Raw genomic sequence first — 25,955 nt, 5'->3', positions numbered from 1 at the left:
CGTGGGCACAGCGCGCCTGCGCAGTGGCCGAAGCCCGGGTTGTGTGCTTCCCGCCAATTCTTGCGATAATCCTGCAGAGGTTGAGTCCCGTGCTCCATGGCGACGTTTGACCCGGCCGAGCTGCCCGAGCTGCTTAAGCTTTATTACCGGAGGCTTTTCCCCTACGCCCAGTACTACCGCTGGCTCAACTATGGCGGAGGTGATGGAAGCCGGGGGCGGAGAGGGGAGTGGTCCGGGGGGCGGTGAGGAGGGGGCTCTGGGAGGGCGCCTCCTGCGCGCCGGGCGTCCTGTCGCGCGCTCCCACCACCTCAGGGGTGTAAAGGGGCCGAGCGGGCGAGCGTAAGCAGCCTCGGCCCCTGCGCGGTCGGACTCCGGTCAGGGCCGCGCTCGCCGGCCGCGGTGCCTGAGCCCGGGCGACGACTGGGTCCGAGCCTCAGGCTGCAGAGGCGGCTCCCGCCTCAGGGCCCGCGCGCGGGCAGCTCCCGGCAGGGGAGAGCTGCCGACTTCGCAGCTGAGCTGCTTGCGGCCCGCTGAGGAGCCGCGGGTGACATTGCACCTTTAAATATTTCTGCTTTTCCCCCATTTTTACTTTTCCTATCAGATGCAGGATGGTAAGCCCTTTCAAGTCAGGGACTAGGTCTTTTTTTTTTTTTTTTTTTTTTTTTTTTAACATGTAGCACAGGGGATCCCTGGGTGGCGCAGAGGTTTGGCGCCTGCCTTTGGCCCAGGGCGCGATCCTGGAGACCCGGGATCGAATCCCACGTCGGGCTCCCGGTGCGTAGAGCCTGCTTCTCCCTCTGCCTGTGTCTCTGCCTCTCTCTCTCTGTGTGACTATCATTAAAAAAAAAAAAAAAAAAAAAAAACATGTAGCACAGTGTTAGGCACAGAGGGCTCATTAAAATTATCTTCTCATGGGTCAGAGTTATAATGCCCCGAGCTGAATAAAGTACCAAATTAACAAAACAAAACAAAAAGTACCAAATTAACTTTAAAATTGTATATTTATTTTGCAGTAATAAAGAATTACTTTCAACACCGTGAATTTTCATTCACATTGAAAGATGATATTTACATTCGCTACCAATCCTTCAGCAACCAGAGGGATCTGGAAAAGGAGATGCAGAAAATGAACCCATACAAGATTGATATAGGCGCGGTATATTCCCACAGAGTAAGAAGTCTTTTGTGTATTTTGTAGTTTTGTTTTTAAACCAAGAACGGGGGATCCCTGGGTGGCGCAGCGGTTTGGCGCCTGCCTTTGGCCCAGGGCGCGATCCTGGAGACCCCGGATCGAATCCCACCTCAGGCTCCCGGTGCATGGAGCCTGCTTCTCCCTCTGCCTATGTCTCTGCCTCTCTCTCTCTCTCTCTCTATGTGACTATCATAAATAAATAAAATTAAAAAAAATTAAAAAAAAAAAATAAACCAAGAACGGGGCAGCCTGGGTGGCTCAGCGGTTTAGCACCTGCCTCTGGCCCAGGGCCTGATCCTGGAGTCCCGGGATCGAGTCCCACATCAGGCTCCCTGCATGGAGCCTGCTTCTCCCTCTGCCTGCGTCTCTGCCTCTTTCTCTCTCTCTCCCTGTGTCTCTCATGAATAAATAAAATCTTTAAAAATAAATAAGTAAAATAAACCAAGAATGGATTGGTGCCCCCATCGTTCTGAGATTTAATTTTTAGAGCTTATTCTAGTGGAACCCCACTTTAACTTTCTTGCAAGTAAATTGCAGTATTTTTTGTTCCTTGATACTCTACATTTGGAAGTGAGTTGGTTGTATTCTCACTCGGACAAAAATATTGAGTATCTGGCCGAAAGAGTAAACGAGGAAGTCAGCATGGTTTAAAGGACGGTATTTTTAAACAATTACATTGTCTTCCAGCATTGGAGGTGTTTTGTTTTAAGTAACTTCTTTATCCAATGTAACTCTGAGATCGACAGTCACCTACTCCATGGGCAGAGCCAGGCCAGCACCCCATGGAGTCTTGATTCCTCTGTTTCTTTCACACTCTATATCTGTTCCATTAGGAAATCCCTTTAGCTCTACTAAAATAGTATCTGAAATCCAACCACGGGTACCGGTGCTACTACCATTATCATCTTTCATCTGAATTATGGTAAAAACTTTCTAACAATTTGCCCCTATAGATTCTAAAGTCTATTCTTCAGAGAGTAGCCAGAGCAGTCCTTTTATTTTTTTTTTAAGATTTTATTTATTTATTCATGAGACAGAGAGAGAGAGACAGAGACACAGGCAGAGGGAGAAGCAGATTTCACACAGGGAGCCCAACGTGGGACTCCATCCCAGGTCTCCAGGATCATGCCCTGAGCTGAAGGCGGCGCTAAACCGCTGAGCCACCCGGGCTGCCCAACAGCAGTCCTTTTAAAGCAAGTCAGAATCTGTGATTCCTCTGCTCAAAACCATTCTCCAGTGGCTCCCCATTTCACTCAGAGTAGAAGCCCCACTCTCCCCCTCACTCCCTCCACTCCAGCCACACTAACCCTTGCTCAAGCAGTTTCCACTGCCCAATCCCGTTTTCCCAGGTATCTTGTCGGTTCCCTCCCTCACCTACTCAAGTCTTCACTCAGTGAGGCCTACTGTAACCTGCCGCTCCTACCCATCGCTACTGATGTAGTCTAAATGCTAGAATAGTGCCTGGCAGAGAGAGTGCACCATAAACATTTGTTGAACGAGTGAACATACCAAAATTGCCATTCTTTCTCTCCTTAAAAACACACAAATGAGGGGGAGAAATACGCTTATGGGATAATAGCTTTTATATGGAGCTTTTTCTTTTCTTTCTTCCCAGGATTTATTTATTTATTTTAGAGAGACAGTGCAGGTGTGCAAGCAGGGAGAGAGGCAAAGAATCTCAAGCCGACTTACTGGTAGAGCCCAACACAGAGCTGAATCCTCTGACCTTGAACTCATGACCTGAGCCAAAATGAGAAGTCAGACACTTAATGGACTGAGCCACCCAGGCGCCCCAGGCTTTTTTTTTTTTTTTTTTTTAAGTGTTTCCTACTCCTATTATTTTCTGCTCCCCAGAGCCAACTGCTTTCTTTTAGCTGATTCTTAAGGTATTTGCCCCTCGTGTGTAAATAATATTTTTGTATTTCTTCTGTTTTCCATTTTAAGCATAATGTACTTGACCTTCTACTCTGGCAAGTGAGGATTTAGCTTTTTTTTCACCTCACCTTCCCATTTCCACATGTCCCAATATGTTAGATTAAAAATCTGGGTGGCCCAGTCAGTTAAGCATCTGCCTTTGGTTCCCGGGGTCCTGGAATCAAACCCCACATTGGGCTCCCTGGGGTCATGTTCCCGGGGTCCTGGAATCAAACCCCACATTGGGCTCCCTGCTCAGCAGGAAGTCTGCTTCCCCTCCCCCTCTGCACCTGCCGCCCCCCACTTGTATGCTCTCCCTCTCTCTCTCAAATAAATAAATAAAATATTTTTTAAAAATCAGGTTAGATCACTAAGTCAACCCCAAATTTCTTGCCAATTGTCTAATCTCCTAATGTATTCAGACACACCAGGTAGTTGGTCAGTTTCATCCCAAAGAAATTTCACTGGAGCTTTCCAACCTCCAAGCTGGACTGATTGCTCCCTCTAAGCCTCATGGATAAATATGATCCTGTAATCACCCCAGTTTCCTTTCACCTCTCTCCTATTTTGGATCCTGTGTTGCCTGAATCCTTTGTTCTCTTTGTGGTTTACTTCCTGGTTTGGGTAGAGCACATCCTTCAGGAGCTTCCTGAGAAAAGGTGCATGGAAAAGAAAATACTTGACACTTTCTGTATCTGGAAAATGTCTTCATTCTACCTTTAGGCTTAAGTAATGGTTGAGTTTGTAAATCAGTTTCCCCTAGTTTCCAGTGTTGCTGTTAAGACTACTGATGCAGGGGGATCCCTGGGTGGCGCAGCGGTTTGGCTCCTGCCTTTGGCCCAGGGCGCGATCCTGGAGACCCGGGATCGAATCCCACGTCGGGCTCCCCGTGCATGGAGCCTGTTTCTCCCTCTGCCTATGTCTCTGCCTCTCTCTTTCTCTCTGTGTGACTATCATAAATAAATAAAATAAAAAAAAATAACTATCTATATAAACTGCATTTAAAAAAAAAAAGACTACTGATGCAGGGCAGCCCTGGTGGCGCAGCGGTTTAGCGCTGCCTGCAGCCTGGGGTGTAATCCTGGAGATCCAGGATCAAGTCCCACATCAGGCTTCCTGTATGGAGCCTGCCTCTCCCTTTGTCTGTGTCTCTGCCTCTCTCTGTCTCTATGAATAAATAAAATCTTCAAAAAAAAAAAAAAAGACTAATGCATTCTCATTTTTGTTCCACTATGTTGGATTTGAAAGCTCTTAGGATTTTCTACCTATCCCCCGTCTCCCTAATGTTCTAAAATTTGACTATGATGTGCCTTGGTGTGCATGTTTTTACACCTATTGTGCTAGATACTTGATGGGCTCTTATAATCATGAACTCATGTCCTTCAATTCTAGGAAATTTTCTTTTTTCTCTTTTAAGATTTTATTTTGGGGACACCTGGGTGGCTCAGTGGTTAAGCATCTGCCTTCAGCCCAGGGAATGATCCTGGGGTTCAGGGACCGAGTCCAACATCGGGTTCCCTGCATGGAGCCTGCTCCCTCTGTGTATGTCTCTGCCTCTCCGTGTCTCTCATGAATAAATAAATAAATCTTAAAAAAAAAAAAAAAAAGGTTTTATTTTGAAGTAGTCTCTATACCCAATGTGGGGCTCAAACTTAAAACACAGAGATCGGGCAGTCCGGGTGGCCCAGTAGTTTAGCGCTGCCTTTGGCCCAGGGTGTGATCCTGAAGACCTGGGATCGAGTCCCATGTTGGGCTCCCTGCATGGGGCCTGCTTCTCTCTCTGCCTGTGTCTCTGCGTCTTTCTCTCTGTGTGTCTCTCATGAATAAATAAGTAAAATCTTTTAAACAAAACAAAACAAAACAAAACACAGAGATCAACAGTCTCATGCTCTACTGACTGAGCCATCCAGGCACCCCATTTTTTTTCTTAAATACAATTTTTTTTATCTATAATTTTTCTCTGATGTCTCTAGAAATCCTTAAGTCAGATGTTATATGTCTTGGACTGGTCCACTACTTCTTTTCTAATCCTATTTTCTATTTTTTTGTCCTTTTGCTCTCCTTTCTGGGGAATTTCCATTGAGGTTTTCATTTCTGCTATTTTAATTTCCAAGAACTTTTTTTAGAGCATCCAATACTTTTTTTCATTGATACGTCATATCTTTCTGAGGATATCAATGATAGTTTAAGTTTTTTGTTATACAGTGTTTTCTCAAAGTTGCTTTTTTTTCCCCGTTTTAACTCCTCTTTCATATTAGAGGCTTTCCTCAAGTCTGGTAATTTCTTGCATGTTGTTTATATTTAAAAATAGAGTACTAAGGATGCCTGAGTGGCTCAGCAGTTGGGCATCAGTCTTCAGCTCAGGGCGTAGTCCGGGTTCAGGGATTAAGTCCTCTGTTGGGCTCCTTGCAGGGGGCCTGCTTCTCCCTCTGCCTGTGTCTCTGCCTCTTTCTCTCTGTCTCTCATGAATAAATAAATAAAATGTTTTTTAAATAAAGTACTAAAAAAGCTGATTGGAAGATGTGTATACATGGCTAAGATTTATTACAGAGTGATCTGGCTGGACCAATTTTGGGGAAGGAAGTTCTGATGTCAATTTCTCTAGAACTTTGCTTAAATGAAAACTCCACTAGCACAGAGATGTTTGTTTTGATCACTCATCTTCTATTCCTAATGCCTGACACTCCTGATCAGATTCTTCAGAGAGGAATCTTCTGATCTCCTGCCTGGGGTGGCAGTGATAGGATATAGAAGTGGAGAAGAGCACTGGGTCTCAGCTTTCCATATGTAAATACCCACTTAATCCCCTGTATATCAGTACAATACACTTTCTTCAACAGTACCTGTTGTTCCTGCCTCCCATCCCAATCCAAAGAGACCCACTGTTTGAGGTTCTCCCCATAATAATTAGGTATCTGCCAGGAAACTAAAAGTGCAGTCACCTAGCTCTGCAGAGTAATGGAGGAATCTGAGGAACTAACTGCTTCATAGATTTTTAACTGATAATATTTTTAATCATAGCTTCACCTCTACCACACAAACACACACTCTTACTCTCTCACTCTAAGATACTTGTTGTCACCTGAATTTTGGGGGGATGCTGAGGTGTAATTTCCTTATTGAGAGCTTAAGATTCAGCTCTTATGGGTATCCTTATAAAAATTGTGGTAATACTTTCTCCTCTCTGGAACTTTTTGATTTTTAAAAAGATTTTTTCCTCTGGTCCTTTTTAAAAAGATTTATGCCTTTCTTAAGAAAACCTTTACTATCATTTTTGTGCAGGTTTGGAAAGACCAAGATAGGTATCTGTAGCCTACTTTCTATACCTGGTGGCCCATAGCCAGGTATAGAGTAGCCAGGAGGCTACTTACAGCTTGAGCCAAAGGCTCAGTTCAAACTAATTGAGATCTTTTGAATTATTGAAATATTTTAAATACATTTTTATTACTTATATGTCCAATAATAATTAAAGGTCTTTAAGACAGCTTGCAATAGGGCATTATTTGTATGTGCTTTTCCTAATCAGAAACCTAAAAAAGCTTTATTATGATCTCTTACTGATTAATAAATATTTATTATTCAAGGTTACATGTCAATTATATCAGTAGAACTAGAAAAAATATCTATGGTAATATATATTTATCAAAACCTGTTTTAGGTAGATGAAATTTACACTCATCAATTCTGGATGCATAGAATCCGAATTAATGAATTTTAACTGATAGAGAGTTGGCATTATAGTATGGTTTCTTCATTGCTCTTCGGCCACTTTTTTTTGTGTGTGGTTAGAAAATAGCATAATTGGCAGCATGACAGCTCTTATAGAAAATGATTGATATTTTCTACTTGTAGCCCAATCAACACAATACAGTAAAGCTGGGAGCTTTCCAGGCTCAGGAAAAAGAACTGGTGTTTGACATTGACATGACAGACTATGACGATGTGAGGAGATGTTGTAGGTAAGTGCCGCATGCCTTGCTGGTAGGGTGGGTGATATCACTGACAATGAGTAATGATTCCTCTGCTCCAGTTCTGCAGACATATGTTCTAAGTGCTGGACCCTCATGACGATGGCCATACGCATAATCGACCGAGCACTGAAGGGCAAGTATTGGCAGTGGGGTCAAATGCAATAATCTGTTTTCCTGTGAATATTTATCTGTCTATACCATTTTATAATCAAATCTCATAGATTTCTAACATGTTTCCTTGAAACATATGGCCGGAAAATAAGAGATTTTTAGAATAAAGTTGTAGTTGAAACTCTAATAAAGCTATTGATCAAACCAGTGAGTTTTTTCCCAATTCAGTCATCTGTCGAGCAGCTGTATGTGCTACAAACTGTCCTAGATGAGGGAAATATGAAAGATGATGATTACCTCAAGTAGGTTATACAGTCTAGGAAGGAGACAAAATTGAGGATTACATTTATGTTAAGTAATACACACAGGGTGCCCTGGAGATATAGAACAGCAGGAGTACATACAGGAATGGAAAGAGACTGCATCAGAAAAGGTAATGACAGGGGCAACTGAATAGCTCAGTGATTGAGCATCTACTTTTGGCTCAGGTCATGATCCCAGGGTCCTGGGATCTAGTCCCGCATCAGCTCTCTACAGGGAGCCTGCCTCTCCATCTGCCTATGTCTCTGCCTCTCTCTCTCTCTCTCTCTGTGTGTGTCTCATGAATAAATAAATAAAATCTTTAAAAAAGAAAAAAATGAAAAGGTGATGATAATAATGTTAAAAATAGCTAACTCTCAGCACACCTGGGTAGCTCAGTTGGTTAAACCTCTAACTCTTGATTTCAGCCCAGGTCATGATCTCAGGGTCCTGGGATCTAGCCCCACGTTGGGCTTCGTGCTGGGTGTGGAGCCGGCTTAGGATTCTCTGTCCCTCTGCCCCTCCCTGCCCCTGTACACACATGCTCTCTCTCTCTCCGAAAAAATAAATAAATAAATAAGCTAACTCTATATAGGCTGTGTATCGTGTACAGGCACTGTTCTAAACACTTTAAATTTATTAACTTTTTTAATGTCCCTAGACAGGGTTTTTTTGTTTTGTTTTGTTTTAAGATTTTATTTATTTGAGAGAGAACACAAGTGGGGGTCGGGGCAGAGGGAGAAGAAAAAGTAGACTCCCTGCTGAGCAGGGAGCCTGATGCTGGGCTCAATCCTAGGACCCTAGGATCATGACCTGAGCCGAATGCAATCACTTAACACACTAAGCCAACCAGGCGTCCCCCTAGACATGGTCTTAAATGATAAATGGCAATTGGTCAAGGAGAAAAATGGAAATGCTGGAGTGTGAAGAAATTCTTGGCAGAGAGAGGAGACCACGATACGTATAGACATGAAGGCAAGACCATAGACACAGGAAACTACATGTAATTTAGTATAGTTAAGGTGAGTACATGTGAATAAGAGGTAAAAATGAAACCAAGGAAGTAAGCAAGAACCAGTTTATTTATAGATTTTAAAACGTATTTCTCCCCTCCTCAGAGGACTTTGGATTTAAGCATCGTCTCTGGGTATATTCTGGAAGGAGAGGTGTTCATTGTTGGGTCTGTGATGAATCAGTTAGAAAATTGTCCTCTGCAGTACGTTCTGGGATAGTTGAGTATTTGAGTCTTGTAAAGGTAAGATCTCAATGATATTTTACATTTTTTTGTTTGCCAGATATTTCCAAGCCTGAAATGTTTAGTGAAAAAAATGAAACTATCTTTTATATGCATATTCCAGAGTAGATGATCTTACCAGCAGATCAAATAATCATAGTAGCTACATTTTCTAAGATCTTTCATATTTTACTGTAAATATCCTCCTTTGTAACAAAAGGAAAAAATTGCTTTTCTAGTTCAATTATATCAAGTGAAGTTAACCCAGAAAGTTACAGGTATTGAAACTATATAAAATAGCATGTAAATTTTTGTATTTTGACAATTTAATCATATCTGTAGAACACATTAAAGAAATTTTTTTAGTATTTCATTTGTGTCATATATATGAAGTTCTTTTTTGATGGTTTATTTTTCAGGGTGGTCAGGACGTTAAAAAGAAAGTCCACCTAAGTGAAAAAATTCACCCTTTTGTCAGGTCTGTTGGGAAAGACTCCATGCAGTTCTTGTCTGATTTACCTAACATGCTTTTACAGTTACACTATTACCAATTTTCTCTATTGGGGTAGCATTTTATAGATAATAATAGCAAGAGTTAATTGAATGGCTGTTTTATGCTGCAGTATGCATGACATGCTTTACAAATGTTCTCATTGCCCTTAACAACAACTTCATGAGGGACATGGGGATATCTCCATTTATAGATGAAGAAAGTGGGATTTAGACAGATTATATAATTTGTTTGGCACCACACAAGTAATTGTTAAATTCAGGATTCATGTCTTGGTCTGCCTAATTTCAAAACTCATAGTCTTTCCACTAAATTCATTACTTCTCTAGGTGAAAAGAGCATCGTATTAAGAGTAAGAATCTCTATTCTGTGGCTTTCTAAGACCATGATAAAATATTAGAGCCTCTATTTCCATATATATATATGTTGGGGAAAATAACATTTGCTCCATGTATCTCAGAGTTGTGGCACAGATTAAATAAACAATAGGTGTGACGTCTATTTGCAAATTGCTAAGCACTACATAATTGTTGAGGTGTTAAAGCAAGTACCTCAGTAGAAACTATTCTGTTTCTCAGTGGAAGCTATTCAGATTCTGTCCCATACTCTGCTACTGATGTATTATTATGTTGTCCTGGCCTGGTTGCTTTCTACCTTATTACATATTTATGATGCTATTAACCTTCTAATTTGTGGAGTTTTAGAAGTAAACATTTCTTGAATCTATTCTAAGCCAGGTACTGTACCAGGTTGTTCCCCCTTAGAATGTCTTAGTTAGCTCTTATGATCCTGTGAAGGTGTATTATCCCCACGTTACATAGCTAATTTCTGTTTGTATTTTTCTTATTAGACTAGTATATACTCATTAAAAAAATTCAATAGAAGTAAGCACTAGTCTCCCAAATGGCAAGAAAAACTACGCAATGTACATGTTGCCAATAGTATTAGGACTGTGCTATTATTATTCCTACAGCAAATCTATAAACATAATAAAAAAATACTTTGAAGAATATGCCTTAGTTGATCAAGATATTCTTGAAAATAAAGAAACCTGGGATAAAATTTTAGCCCTTGTTCCTGAAAATATCCTTTCTCAAGGCCATTTCTATGTCAGCTATATGTATTGATCTATGATATTATGTGTTCTGCCTACATATTCTCATATATTTACTCTTATAAGTTTAATCTTTTTACACAAAACTGGTTTTCTGCATTCTAGTCTGGAATACAATAAGAAATGAGGCCATTCTGGAAATAAATTTCATTTTTGGAAGTTGATCCTCATAGAATTAATAGATACTTAAAGAATGCTGAATCATTTAGTCAAAATATGTACAGATCAGGGAAGGCTTTTATATTAAACCATATAGTTATTTTGGCATTATTTCTGTCATATCAGTATATATTTTTACAGGGAATTTTTTAAGGATATGTGTTTAATATTTGCATTTTAGAGGACAGCCCAGGTGGCTCAGCAGTTTAGCGCCACCTTCAGCTCCGGACCTGATCCTGGAGACCCGGATCGAGTCCCATGTCAGGCTCCCTGTGTGGAGCCTGCTTCTCCCTCTGCCTGTGTCTCTGCCTCTCTCTCTCTCTCTCTCTCTCTCTCTCTCTCTGTCTCTCTGTGTGACCCTCATGAATGAATGAATGAATAAATAAATAAATAAATAAAATCTTAAAATTTGCATTTTAGAAAACCATAATTACTTTCTAATAAACTTTTGAAATCCTTGTGGTAATACATACTGAAAACAAGTTGTTCGTTGATGTGCCCTAAATGAGTGTTTCCTTAATGACTCATTACCAATTCATGAGAAACTTCAACAAAACTTCCAGAAGCATCACAATTCACTTCAGCGTTGGGAGTGTTTAAAGAAAGCCATCAGCTCTCAGGTATATTCCATTGAAATCTCTATTATAAATATAATAATGTAATTCTTAATTAAATTCTGATTGTTTTGCTTAGTAAGTTAAAGAAGTTAAAGAGCATTGGAAGCCATTTTTTAAAGAAATCCTCAAAATTCCTAACTGATCCTCACACTAGACTTGCCTCTGCTTTTAGGATATCAAAAATGACAAATGTGGGCACTGGCTTGAATTGGAAATCATGCTTCAGTACTGTTTTCCACGGCTGGATATCAATGTTAGCAAAGGAATCAATCATTTATTGAAGAGCCCTTTTAGTGTTCATCCTAAAACAGGTACAGTATAAAGAAAGTAAAGAAAACTAGAAGAAGGGGATCCCTGGGTGGCGCAGCGGTTTGGCGCCTGCCTTTGGCCCAGGGCGCGATCCTGGAGACCCGGGATCGAATCCCACATCGGGCTCCTGGTGCATGGAGCCTGCTTCTCCCTCTGCCTGTGTCTCTGCCTCTCTCTCTCTGTGTGTGACTATCATAAATAAATTTAAAAAAAAAAAAAAAAAAAAAAAGAAAACTAGAAGAAAAATGAGTTCTTTTTTATTTTAGTAAGCATGTCACTCAGTGTGAATACATTATGACATCTGAGATATATGAAAAATTGAAAGACTATTAGGTAATACCTAAATTATTTTTTAATTGTTGATTAGTAGCTACCAGATGAGTTTTCACTACATAATAATTTTCATCTGGGTTTCTGAGGTTTAGTGTTGGAATTATAGAGGAACTTAGAAATCACAGAACAACAGCTCTTGTACAGATGAGAAAACATTTGTCCAAGAGGTTAATGTGACTTGTCTTAAAATAAATTGTGTCAGAGCTAGGAACAGAATTCAGTTCTTAAAACTCAAAGTTCTGTGCTTTGCCCACTATGCCTCCTCCCTCAGTTCTTTTTCCACAGTTTTAGCGTTCTTCCTTCACATTTCTCTTAAATATGTTTTGATAGACTGAAACTGACTTTAAAATAAATATAAAAGGTGCTATATTGATATAAACTTTGCATCATCCACCCAGGAAACATACATAGTTGTATATAGTTGTCCTTTTTAGCATCAATAATCCAACTCTGTCACTCGTGTGGGATGTTAGGCAAATTTCTCTCTGTGCCTTGGTTTTCTCATCTGTAAATGGAGATAATATAGTACCTACCTACCTCCATGGATTTTTTTTTTTAATTTTTATTTATTTATGATAGTCACACAGAGATAGAGAGAGAGAGAGGCAGAGACATAGGTAGAAGGAGAAGCAGGCTCCATGCACCGGGAGCCCGACGTGGGATTCGATCCTGGGTCTCCAGGATCGCGCCCTGGGCCAAAGGCAGGCGCTAAACCACTGCGCCACCCAGGGATCCCTTATGAAGATCTAAAATGTAAAGTGCTCGGAAAAAGTGTCACACATTCAATTCTCCCAACTTGCCTAGTTTCCTTTAATGATCTGTAATGATTCTCTAGTCCATATATTAGAATAAGCCCCTTTCCAAACTTATCAACTATGTGTTTTCAGCTTCTTTTGGTAATAAGCTTAATATTTCTTTTTTTAAATTTTTTATTTAAATTCAATTAATTAACATATAGTATATGATTAGTTTCAGAGTAGAGTTCAGTGATTTATAAATTCCATATAACACCTAGTGCTCATTATATATTTGTTAATTTTTTTTAAAGATTTTATTTATTTATTCATGAGAGACAGAGAGAGGATGAGAGGCAGAGACACAGGCAGAGGGAGAAGCAGGCTGTCTGTAGGAGCCTGATGTGGGACTCGATCCCTGGAATCAGGCCCTGGTCAAAGGCAGACGCTCAACCACTGAGCCATCCAGGCGTCCCTATATTTGTTAATATTTATTAAACCTAATTCTAGAGCTTTAGTGGGTATCCCCTTATTCTAATATCCAGGGTTTGGGTAAATAATGATGTTCATATGTATGTACATTTTGATTATATCGTTTTCCCATTAAGCAGCTGCAGTCTTCAAGCAGCAACTCTCAATTCTCCTAATTATTTTACTTGCTATTTACTTGGCATCTTTTAGATTCATTATCTCATTTCTGCGATGTGATGAATTTTATGAGGTGTTCCCAGGTGTGGATATTATGAAATGGTAGTATAATGCTGTCGACTTTATCTCTAAAATGCTTTCCAAAGATGCCCAACATATAGGTGTCTGTTCTGATCTCACCAAATAAACCAAGTTAATGAAATGAACTATAACTATGTTATTTCATTTTCAGGACTCACTAATTTGATATCATTCTGTACTTATATATAAAAGGATATTAGGAGGAAGGAGATAGAAATAAAAGTAGAGGGATGCCTGGGTGGCTCAGTGCTTGAGCATCTGCCTTTGGCTTGGGTCATGGTCCTGGGTCCTAGGATCAAGTCCTGCATCAGGCTGCCTGCAGGGAGCCTGCTTCTCCTTCTGCCTATGTCTCTGCCTCTCTGTGTCTCTCATTAAAATAAATAAATAAATAAATAAATAAATAAATAGATGATAGATAGATAAGAGCACTAGGTAATAGCTCAACAGTCTTTCATACCTATTTTTTAAGAGAAATTAAAAGCGCAGCTAATGTGTAAGTAATTTCTAACTATTGTTTTTTTTAACAGATGAGTCTAACCCTTTTTCTAAGCCTTAGATTAAAGTTTAGCCAAAATAACACATTAGATTGTATTTTACAATCATCAATTTATAACTTTTGGTTCTTACAGGTCGAATTTCTGTGCCTATTGATTTACAGAAAGTAGATCAGTTTGATCCATTTACTGTTCCAACCATAAGGTATGTTCTAGATTATTGATTTTTTTTTAAATTTGTGATTGTTATTCTAAATTTGAAGTAGATTGAATTAGATCCCTTCCAGAGAGGCAGCTGTTCTGAGGCTATATGATGATGCCCTAGTAGGGCAACATTTCCTAGTGAGTTCCACAGAACACAAGCTGCTCTTCTCTAATAAAAAGATTACAAGTTCAAATAAGTTTGGGAAATAACAACTTAAACAGATAAAACGTTCTTTACTGTAAGATTTCCTAATTTTCATTATGCATGGAAAATTCTAACAAGAGATTGTGATTTTTAGACTATCCCAAATTTAGTTGGTCACATCTTTTTTACAGAAAATCTTGTGGGATTCATGTGCTATCACACACTGGGTAATGTTGACCAAGAACCAACTTTAAAAAATTTTATTCTAGGTTGCCTGGGTGGCTCAGTCACTTAAGGATCCAACTCTTGATCTTAGCTCCAGTCTTGATCCCTGGGTCATAAGTTTAGGCCTCATACTGGGCTCCACACTGAGCATAGAGCCTACTTAAAAAAAAAAATTGGACGCCTGGGTGGCTCAGCAGTTGGGCGTCTGCCTTTGGCTCAGGGAGTGAGGTCCTGGAGTCTTGGGATCAAGTCCCAACATCGGGCTCCGTGCATGGAGCCTGTTTCTCCCTCTGCCTGTGTCTCTGCCTCTCTCATGAATAAATAAATAAAATCTTTTAAAAAATTAGAATTCTCTTATTCTGGGGCACCTGGCTGGCTCAGTGGGTAGGGCATGTGACTCTTGATCTTGGAGTCATGAGTTCAAACCCCACATTAAGTATAGAGTTAAGAAAAAGTTTAAAAAATTATCTTATTCTATTATTTGTAGCTCTATCTGCCATGAATTGGATGCTGTTTCCACTAATGATGAGGGAAAGGAGGGAAACGAAGCTGAATCTGATATCAAACATAGAACCAGAGGTACGTTAATATATTGAAGTCTCATTTTAACATGTTTCTTTTTTTTTTTTTAGCAGTTCTTTTTTTTTTTTTTTTTTAAGATTTTATTTATTTATTCATGATAGACACACAGAGAGAGAGGCAGAGACACAGGCAAAGGGAGAAGCAGACATCATACAAAGAGCCTGACGTGGGACTCGATCCAGGGTCTCCAGGATCACGCCCTGGGCTGCAGGCAGCACTATACCGCTGCGCCACCAGGGCTGCCCTAACATGTTTCTTATATAGACATCCTTCTGTCAGTCGAGTAATTAATTCTCTTTGGATTCAGCCCAGAATGGATCAATATTTATCCTGAAACCACCAAATAATAATATATAATATCATAATATCATGTAACATGATATCATGTTAACAAATAATATCATAGCAATGTCCATTCTTCATCAATTAGCCGGAAGGTGCTGTTGAATCCAATTTAATCAACAGATATTTACCAAGCAACATCTAAATGCCAGGATCTATACTATAAGATTAAATTGTCAATTTGTGTTGATAGTTGTTTGACTCTCACAATCTTAGGTTCAACAGCTACTTATTTAACAACTACTATGTATGCAGTACTTTTGTTCTTTGTTTTTGATGTAGATAGATGAGTGTTATGGTAATATATATCTAAACTGTGGTTGAATTATATATTCAAGATTTTGAAGGAGCTAGGGAATTTATAAATCTTCTGCTAATAGAAGCCAAATCTTTATATAACAACACCCAAGAGACACTCTATAGCCACAAAGCCAATAGAACTTCCTGTGATGATGGAAATTTAATGCACTGCTCAGTGTGGTAGTCACTAGCCACATGTGGCACAATCCACCTGAATTGTGAAAACTGGATTTTCAATTTCATTTCATTTAAAATAGCCACATGTAGCTGGTGACTATTGTAATAGTGCAGATCTGTGATCTCTGACCTTTCTTGGTCAAATGATGCTACCTTCTGTCAAAATCCAAGCTCAAATATCACTCCATTAAAAAAAAAATCATTTCATCTATTCCAGCTCTAACATAATACCTAAACATAGTACATTTCATTATTAATGTTTGTAGAATGATTACAAGCATTCTGTGTAAGGTATTTGAGGGGCACCTGGGTCGCTTATTTGGTTGGGTGTCCCAACTCTTGGTTTTGGCTCAGGTTATGCTCTCAGTCATGGGATCGAGCTGAGTCTGGCTCAGACTGAGCGCAGTGTCTGCTTGTCCCTCTCCCTCTGCCACCACCCCCACACTTTCTCTCTCTCTCTCAAATAAATAAATAAAACCTTTTTAAAAAATAAGTAGTTAGGGGCACCTGAGTGGCTCAGTGGTTAAGCATCTGCCTTTGGCTCAGGTCACGATTCTGGGGTCCTGGGATTGAGTCCTGCATCAGATTCCCCTGCAGGGAGCCCGCTTCTCCCTCTGCCTATGTCTCTGCCTCTGTATGCCTCATGAAAAAATAAATATTTTTTTAATGTAAGTAAATAAAGTATTTAAAAAATGTCTCCAACATGAAAAATCAGAATAAACTGGAAAAAGGCACTCAGAGAAAACAGATAATGCAAGGAATAAAGAAAACCCTTATTTTTTAATTTTTTTTAAAGAGCACGGTCTTTTTTTGGTGTGTCTTTTTTTTTTTTAATTTTTATTTATTTATGATAGTCACACAGAGAGAGAGAGAGAGGCAGAGACATAGGCAGAGGGAGAAGCAGGCTCCATGTACCGGGAGCCTGACGTGGGACTCCATCCTGCGTCTCCAGGATCACACCCTGGGCCAAAGGCAGGCGCTAAACTGCTGCGCCACCCAGGGATCCCGAAAACCCCTATTTTTTTAAGTAATGGGTTAAGTCATCTCTGTGCCCAACATGGGGCTCAAACTCACCACCCAGAGATCAAGAGTCCTATGTTCTAACTGAGCCAGCCAGGTACCCTGAAAACCTTTTTTTAAGAAATTAATATCCTCAGAGGATAAGGGAAGATAGAGTATCCATGAAGCAAGATCAGATGTATCCATCCGGTGCATGGAGCCTGCTTCTCCCTCTGCCTGTGTCTCTGCCTCTCTCTCTCTCTCTGTGTGTGACTATGAAAAGAAACAGAGAACAAAGAGGTCTTAGAAATCAGAAACATAATCCTTAGAATACAAAATTCAGTGGAAGAAAGTAGTACAAAAAAGATAAAGATAAGTTTGTTGTTATTTTAAAGAGGAAAATGATAAAGGAAATCAGAAGAATGGTTCAGGAGGTCTCCTATCTCCTGTTGTTTCAGAAAAATAACAAACAAGGAGGGAAAAAATATCAATTATATAGGAAACCATTGTGAAAATGGGCCCTTTATTGAAAAGGTTCAGCATAAGAAAACAAACCAGCACCAAGGCACATCATTTCGAAATCTCAAAACACTGAGAATTAAGAAAAGAGCTTTCTGACCCCTTCCTACTTGTCCCCACAAAAGCCACAGACCTAAGAATGGCCTCGAATTTCTAAACAATTGAAGTGTTCATTTGCTAGAAGTAGATACTGGAAAAGAAAAAGTGGTTGCCATTCAAGAGGATGGAGAGGTCAGAATTAGAGCAGGAAGCTGCTATTTTTTCCAGCCTGTTAGTATTATTTTATGCATAGATTACTTTAACACAATTTTTTTAATATTAATCTCTTGATAGACATCTTTTTTATTCAGATATTTTAAAGAGAAATTTTCTAATATAACTATTCAAAAATAAACTAAACTATCATTTCAAGTATTCATAAATAGTCAACAGAGGTGCTTTAGAAATGGTGGGGGGTTGGAGTAAGTGATATGTAAGTTCCCTACTATTGTTTTAGTTTCTGTGATTTGAAGCCTTTGTCCTTTTTCATACTAGTACCATTTGTTCCTGCCCTTCTTCCCAAATCCTGGAATATTCTCCTCTCCTCTCATTGTATCTTTTTTTTTTTTCTTTTTTCTTTTTTCTTTTTTTTTTAAGATTTTATTTATTTGAGAGAGAGAGAGAAAGCACAAGCAGAGGGGAGGGGGCAGAAGGAAAGGGAGAAGCAGGAAGCCCAATGCAAGACTCAATCCCAACACCCTAAGATCATGATCCAAGCTGAAGGCAGATATTTAACTGACGAGCCACCCAGGTGCCCCTTCTTTTTCTTCTTTAAATATTTTATTTAGGGACTACCTGGGCGGCTCAGTGGTTGAGCATCTGCCTTTGGCTCAGGGTGTGATCCCAGAGTCCCAGGACAGAGTCCGACATGGGGCTTTCTGCATAGAGCCTGTTTCTCCTCCTCCTCCCAATGTCTCTGCCTCTCTCTGTCTTTCATGAATAAATAAATTCTTTTTAAAAAATAAAGATTTTATTTTTTTTATTATTATTATTTTTTTAGATTTTATTTATTTATTTAAGAGAGAGGGTGCAGGGGATCCCTGGGTGGCGCAGCGGTTTAGTGCCTGCCTTTGGCCCAGGGCGCGATCCTGGAGACCCGGGATTGAGTCCCATGTCGGGCTCCCGGTGCATGGAGCTTGCTTCTCCCTCTGCCTGTGTCTCTGCCTCTCTCTCTCTCTTTCTGTGTGACTATCATAAATAAATAAATAAATAAATAAATAAATAAATAAATAAATAAATAAATAAATAAATAAATAAATAAATAAATAAATAAATAAATAAATAAATAAATAAATAAATAAATAAATAAATAAATAAATAAATAAATATTTAAAAAAAAGAGAGGTTGCAAGCATGAGTTGGGGGAGGGGCAGAGGGAGAGGAAAAGAATCTCAAGCAGATTCTACACAGACCATGGAGCCCGATCCAGGGCTCAGTCATACCACTTAGATAATGACCTGAGTGGAAACCAAGAGTCAGATGCTTAACTGACTGAGCCATCCAGGTGTCCCTAATTCTATTTTTTTTTTTCCTAAGATCCACTTCATAGCCACCTCAGTAACCCTTTACTGATGGATTAGTTGGCCTTATAATTATCAATATGCCTGTTTGGTCTTTTAATTTTATATTGTTTTCTATTACTACATACGGGACTTGTTTTTCCAGTTCATTTAAAAACTTCTTAAAACCAAGGAGTTTGGTGCTCACTTCAGCAGCACATATAGAATTTAGCATAGTACTTAATATGTAATAGGTAGTTAGTAAATATTTAAGTAATTATTGAGTGTCTATTATATATTCCACAATGGTGAAGTAAACATATAGACTTCTTTTTTTTTAAGATTTTATTTATTCATGAGAGACACAGAGAGAAAGAGAGAGGCAGGGACACAGGCAGAGGGAGAAGTAGGCTCCATGCAGGGAGCCCAACATGGAACTCGAACCCAGATCTCCAGGATCACGCCCTGGGCTGAAGGTGGCACTTACCGCTGAGCCACTGGGGTTGTCCTATATGACTTATATACAAGGAGCTTAGAATCTTGAATTAAAGATTCAAAGTTTATGTGGTTGATCCCAAACTAAACTGTTTATTTGTTATACATTTTATTATTAAAAGAAAATTCAGGGGCAGCCCCCGTGGCGCAGCGGTTTAGCGCTGCCTGCAGCCCGGGGCGTGATCCTGGAGACCCGGGATCGAGTCCCGCATCGGGCTCCCTGCATGGTGCCTGCTGCTCCCTCTGCCTGTGTCTCTGCCTCTCTCTCTAGCTGTGTCTCTATGAATAAATAAATAAAAAATCTTTAAAAAAAAAAAAAAAAAAAGAAAATTCATATATAAAAGTTTAAGACAAACTATAATGTGCTTTTATAATTGCCACAGTTCAGATATTTATCCTTAATATCCTCATCAAAATTCCTTTTCTAGTCCCAAGTATATTTATTAAATTTTTTTAAGTATAATTTTTTTCACTCTGAAATGAACCATTATGAGGAATATTCCATGCAGTCATAGCATGCTACCGAAATCCAAATCTCATCTTGTTCTCAGATTTTCTCCCCTAACAGATATAGATTGTGTAACTAAATAAATGAATAAGATTCTGTATTCAAAGTTTTGTTGTGTACATCTTTTAAATTTTATATAAATCAAAGAATACCTATACTTAAGTCACTATGACTATAAACTTCAGTTTGTCCCCAGGTAAAATGCCCTAGCTTCACATTTTTAATGTTTGCTCTGTTAATAAAATTATTACTGAAGCCACAATTTCTAAAGAAAGGAATATATGAGACTTAACAAAGAGCAATAGATTATGTCAGTCTAACACTAGAAAGCCTGACTACTAAAGTAGATACGTACATGTGACTTGGATATTTTTAAGCAGCACTCTCTTAAAATACAGTAGCCACATATGGCTATCAAGCCCTTGAAAAATGTCTAGTATAAACAAGGAACTGATTTTTTTTTTTTTGTGGCCTGTGTTTTGTTTTTTGTTTTTTGTTTTTTTTTAATTTATTTATTTATTCATGAGACCCACACAGAGAGAGAGAGAGAGAGAGAGAGACAGAGACACAGGAGGAGGGAGAGGCAGGCTCCATGCCAGGAGCCCGATGTGGGACTCGATCCTGGGACTCCAGGATCACGCCCTGGGCCCAAGGCAGGCGCTAAACCACTGAACCACTCAGGGATCCCCAGGAACTGATATTTTTTAATTTAATTTTAATTGCTTTAAATTTTAAAACTGATAGAGGCCTGGGTGGCTCAGTCAACGGTTAAGTGGCCAGCTCTTGATTTCAGCTCGGGTCATGATCTCAGGATCTGGGGGATAAAGCCTTGCATCAGGCTGTACACTCAGTGAGGAGGAGTCTGTTTCAGTATTCTCTCTCTCCCTCTGCCCTTTCCCTCACTTTCTTACAAGTGTGTGCACACACTCTAATATAAATAAATAAATTTTTAAAAAAAGTTTTAATGTTTAAAATTTAAAAGTTTTAATGTTTGGGAAATTTGGGTAAATGAGCCTACTTTTATACTATTTTACACTTCAAATATAAATATAAATCAAATATTTCTCATAATGTATCATCTAAATTGAGATGTGTACAAAATGCTAGATTTCAAAGACTATGAAAGAGAATGTAAAATATTTCCATTTTTATGGTGTATTAATAATATTTTAGATACACTGGATTAAATATTAAAATTAATTTTACCTTTTAAATGTGGCTACTAGAGTAGTTAAACAACACATTTATCATTATGTTGGAAGTACTGTACTAGAGAATTGTGTTGTTGGGACGCCCGGATGGCTCAGCAGTTTAGTGCCGCCTTCAGCCAGGGTGTGATCCTGGAAATACAGGATCGAGTCCCATGTTGGGCTCCCTGCGTGAAGCCTGCTTCTCCCTCTGCCTGTGTCTCTGCCTCTCTCTGTGTGTCTCTCATGAATAAATAAATAAAATATTTTTTTAAAAAATAGAGAATTGTGTTGTTCTAGAGAATTCTTATAAGAAACTTAAAGTTATACTGTCATGTTATTCTTGCTTCCAAAATGCTAATTACAATGCATGGCCTTTATGATTTAGATTATAAGAAGACTAGTCTAGCTCCTTATATAAAAGTTTTTGAACAGTTTCTTGAAAACCTGGATAAATCCCGAAAAGGAGAACTTCTCAAGAAGAGTGGTAAGACTCTATACCTTTCCCTTTTAGCCATTTAGATCTTAGTGTGGGAAGTTGAAAACATCCAGCAAGTGAGTAATTTTAGAGCTCTAGCCTTTGCCCTCCTAAAATAAGTTAATAATTTAGCTTACTATCCTTGGTGTTTTAAAAATTGAGCTCCCTTAATTCAATTCAACAGATATTCATTAAACACTTCTGTGTATTGGGTAATATGAAGGAAACAAAGATTAATTATAAAAATGAATTCCACACCATGCCTCCCTGCCCTTAGGAAGTACTCACTGATAAAAACAAAAAAGTATAAAATGCTAAGAAAGATCTCATCTGATTGAGAGAAGCTGAGATTTCATATGAAGAGTGGTATTTGAATGCTTTACAGTGAGCTGCTATGCAGATTCTAATTCCCAATGCCATTATACCATGCCTTGAGGTATGAGTAGGATTTCCACAAGCAGAGATTTGATAAAGGTACAGGAATGGAAAAAGGAGACAGGTTGTTCATTCTTGAAGGAATAGCAAAGGTAAAGGCATTAGGAAAGCATCAGGTAACTCTGGAGGCCATCGAGTAGTACAGCTAACCTGGAACAAAGATGTGTCAGGAAGTGATAGGATAGAATTCTGAAAAAGCAGACTGAAGCCAGAGTATCAATGGCCTTGAATTCTAGTCTTGAGAGTTTGGGCTTAATTCAACGGGGACAAGGAAGCTAGCAAAGGTTTTTGAGGGAGTACCATGATTTATAGTTTTATCTAGCAAAATAAAACTAACAACAATATATCTGAGGAGAGGAAGGGGAGAGAATAGAGAGAGCAAGAGGCCAGTTGGGCTGTTACCATTAGGACACTAGTACCCGCTATCTCCAAAAGGTGCAAATACTAGAGCCATCCTTGAGAGTTAGTAATGATTTGGAAGTAGAGATGAAAGAGGAAAGTTAGGAAAGTTAAAAGTGTCACAGAAGCCAGGGAAAAGGAAAACTTCAAGGAGATTATCAAGTGTCAAATGCAGTAGAGAACTGTTAAGATCCTGTTGGATACTGAAACTAAAAGGAGATACTAAGAGTAAGAGGACAGCAGTATCAAAGGAAAAAGTTCTTTGAATAGGAGAGATGTGAACATATGTATAAACCAAATGAAATCAGCAGTGAATATTATTCAGGAAATTGATAGATACCATAGGCAACTGTAGTAGGGTTATAGAAATACAAACTCCCTTTCCACTTCATTTTTTAATAATATGCATAATGTTTAAAGAATAGTGCCCAAGATAATGCTGAACTCATAGTAGACACTCAAATATGTGCTTATTGAATGAACAATGATGACTCTGAACTTGGAAAGCCTCAGTGAACCTGCCATTCCAACTGGCTGTGTTAAGTCCTTTGTATTCTTTTTCTGTACTAGCTCAGCCTATAATGTAGGCTTCAGCAAATGTGAAAACAAATCTTTATGCATGATGTGAATTTAATGGAAGCATTAAGCAAATCAGAATGTGAAAATAAATGGGATTTGTCTTGTTTTCCTTTACTATCCTTTGATAAGAATCTATTCTCTTTCAGATTTACAAAAAGACTTCTGAAGATAACAACTCTCCTCAAACCAGTGTAGATAACTTCTAGCTTCAACCAAGAATCAGATATTTCAAGAGCCATTTGATAAATATTGTAGAACCATAGATGTGTCTTAATGCTCAAAGCAAAATTTCCTTTTCTTGAAAAATGATTATGTTGAAAAGATTCCTGAGACTACCAAAGGAGAGTGTCCAGCTTTCTGGAAGGAAGAATAATGGGAGAAATAAGTGGATTGCAGATACATTTGTAAAAGTTAATATCATACAAAGATAATGCTAAGATTTTTTTTATATACCTTTTACCAGTTGCCATATGTATTTTGATATACTTCTACCAGTTGCCACATGTAGGGGCAAGTGAGCAGTAATATCCCAAAGACTCTAATCTCAGCTCACTGGATACAGCCTCCTAATTAATGAACTGAATGAATATTCTAGGTGCATGAGAGCTTTGTCCTTAAGTCTTAGACACTTAATTATACCTGGAGTGTGTATTTCATCACTTTTAATGTTGCCTTACTGATATTTTTGTTGGTCAGCCCACACCCCACTGCCCATCTTTTAAAAATCATTTTATACTGGGCATCTAAACATACGGAAACTTCAATTCAAAAAATATGTTACTAGATTACAATAGGAGATAGTAGAGTGTTTTTTTACAACTGTTGCATTTGTAGCTACCAACTTCCTTCCTCAGAAAACAATTGGATTAGGCTGCACCATAAAGCAGCAGCTTAGAATAACCAGTTTCACCGACATAAAACTTGTTATACTTGTCAAAACACTTCCCTTTCTACATATCCAGATACTTAATTTTAAAGGTTTTTTTCTACCATATTAAAATTTTTTTTTCTGAAAGTGTCAGATTTCTTTTGCCTAGTTTTACAACCAATCGAAACAAAACAGTCATTCTGGTTTACAGTCCATCTTTTGAGAAACACTGAGAAGTCAAGCTATCAGGCTGGTGCATTCTGTGATTTATGAAAATTTTCCTTCCTTTGCATTTCCTTTAACATAGTTTTCTCTATACCCACACAGCCTTTTTTTTTCTTAATCTTTTGGCTTATATATATAAAACAGACTTTACAATGCAGTCAACATATTGCAATGCCTTGCATTTCCTTCTCGTTTCTAATTTTTTAAGAAAAAACATTAAAGGCCATTGTGCAAAATTCCTCATTATTTAAGCTTCTAATTACTATATATTGTTCAGTTTCTAGGTCTGGAAAAGGGGTCAGTTATAATTCCTGAATACAAGATTACTAAAGACTCAGTCCATTTTAAGACTTCAGAATAAGCCTGGGTAGCTCAGTGGTTTAGCACCGTATTCAGCCCAGGTCATGATCCTGGAGACCCCGGATCAAGTCCCACGTTGGGCTCCCTGCATGGAGCCTGCTTCTCCCTCTGCCTGTGTCTCTACCTCTCTGTCTCTCTGTTTCTCATGAATAAACAAATAAAATCTTAAAAAAAAAAAAAAAAAAAGACCTTTGGGCAGACCTGGTGGCGCAGCGGTTTGGCACCGCCTGCAGCCTGGGGTGTGATCCTGGAGACCCAGGATCGAGTCCCACATCGGGCTCCCTGCATGGAGCCTGCTTCTCCCTCTGCCTCTCTCTCTCTGTCTCTATGAATAAATAAATAAAATCTTAAAAAAAAAAAAAAGACTTCAGAACAAGAGTGTAAGAACTGGTATTATGCTTCAACAAGAGAGGTTTCAAGCTTCCAAAATGTCTACCATTTAAAGTCTTTTAATGCTTTAATATTAAAGTTCTTGGATAAAGCTGAACATATTGTACTCATGTAAAAGAATAAATGTTTTTACACTGTATGCTAACTGGAATTTAAAAATTAAAGGGATGCCTGGGTGAGTCGGTTAAGCGTCTCCCTTCAGCTCAGGTCATGATACTGGTGTTCCAAGTCCCAGGACTGAGCACCACATCAGGCTCTGTGCTCAAAGAGCCTGCTTCTCCCTCTCCCTCTGCCCCTCCCCACTCATTTTACTGGGTGTTATATGTCAGCAAATTGAATTAAAAATTTTTTTTAAAACCTAAAGAATTTTTAAAAAATAAAGTCTTTTTTCTAAATAAATAAATGTGGTTCTTGAAGACAGCAGAAACATGCTCAAAAACTATACTGACTTCCCTATTCTCTGATTTTACCAACTCCTACATATATGAGAATTGTAGAAACAAAGGGCACAAAACTGTCTTCGTCTCCAAACTTGCCAATTTATTAAAAAATCCAAAGAAAGAAAATATATCCTTCCTTAGTCATTCACAACAGAAGGGTCAGTGGGCTTGATTGGAAAGGAAAGGAAATGGTCAAAATATTTACTTGTCTAAGGAGATGATAAGCTATTGCTGGCCCTTTCTTCTGAAGGTAAATAAATGGACTGTGCTGACAAATCTTCCAGATCACATATTTACTCATAAAAAGTAATACAAGCACTTTTTAAGTAATGTACATATATTACCTAGTCTTCCTAACAATCTTACGAAGTAGTTACTATAGCCCCATTTTATAAATGAAGAAACTGAGGCACAAATGGGTTAAATCGCGAAAGGTCACTATGAGGTGACAAGCTGTGATTCAGACAAGGAGTACGGCTACAGAGTTCATGTTTTATATATATGTTTTTTAAGTTTATTTAAGCAATCTCTACACCCCGCGTAGGGCTTAAACTCATGACCCTGAGATCGAGTCTTGTGTGCTCACAACTGAGCCGGCCAGGCACCCCTACAGAGTTCATGCTCTTACCACTCCGCGGTACTGCCTCCCCTACCGGAAAAAAGTTTCAGAATTTCTCATTCCCGGTAAACTCCACTATTTAATTGAATTCTAATTTATGAATCCTCACTTCACAAGTAGTTTCCAAAGCATAGTCGCTGCTTCCCTTAAAAGGCAGCCACAAAAAAAATAAATAAATAAAAATAAAAAAAATAAAAGGCAGCCACAACGCGAACAGCG

General features: G+C 38.8%; 2 protein-coding genes across 2 annotated transcripts in view; one reads left to right on the top strand and one right to left on the bottom strand.

The window, feature by feature from the left end:
* Positions 1–25,955, bottom strand: part of HSD17B6 (hydroxysteroid 17-beta dehydrogenase 6) — a 68,167-nt gene that overhangs the window by 40,843 nt on the left and 1,369 nt on the right. The gene's annotated exons all lie outside the window — the stretch shown is intronic.
* On the top strand, positions 15–24,166 carry PRIM1 (DNA primase subunit 1). The gene is made up of 13 exons (XM_038549724.1): positions 15–199; positions 1,014–1,171; positions 6,959–7,065; positions 7,137–7,210; positions 8,607–8,743; positions 9,142–9,200; positions 10,207–10,316; positions 11,038–11,126; positions 11,296–11,434; positions 13,858–13,927; positions 14,784–14,875; positions 21,332–21,430; positions 22,981–24,166. Exons 1-13 carry the CDS (start codon positions 97–99, stop codon positions 22,998–23,000), a joined length of 1,257 nt encoding a protein of 418 aa, XP_038405652.1. The 5' UTR covers positions 15–96; the 3' UTR covers positions 23,001–24,166.

The sequence above is a fragment of the Canis lupus genome, chromosome 10, assembly GCF_011100685.1.
Source record: "Canis lupus familiaris isolate Mischka breed German Shepherd chromosome 10, alternate assembly UU_Cfam_GSD_1.0, whole genome shotgun sequence".
Lineage (NCBI taxonomy): Eukaryota > Metazoa > Chordata > Mammalia > Carnivora > Canidae > Canis > Canis lupus.
Note: the sequence above shows the minus strand (reverse complement) of the source record. Positions and strands in the feature narration are given on the sequence as shown.

Excerpts from the sequence above, each read along its gene's own strand:
- PRIM1 (XM_038549724.1), top strand. The coding sequence starts at position 97 with ATGGCGACGTTTGACCCGGCCGAGCTGCCCGAGCTGCTTAAGCTTTAT. Across the intron at positions 200-1,013 it reads CTGGCTCAACTATGGCGGAG|TAATAAAGAATTACTTTCAA; the intron begins GTGATGGAAGCC and ends TTTATTTTGCAG. Across the intron at positions 1,172-6,958 it reads GCGCGGTATATTCCCACAGA|CCCAATCAACACAATACAGT; the intron begins GTAAGAAGTCTT and ends TTCTACTTGTAG.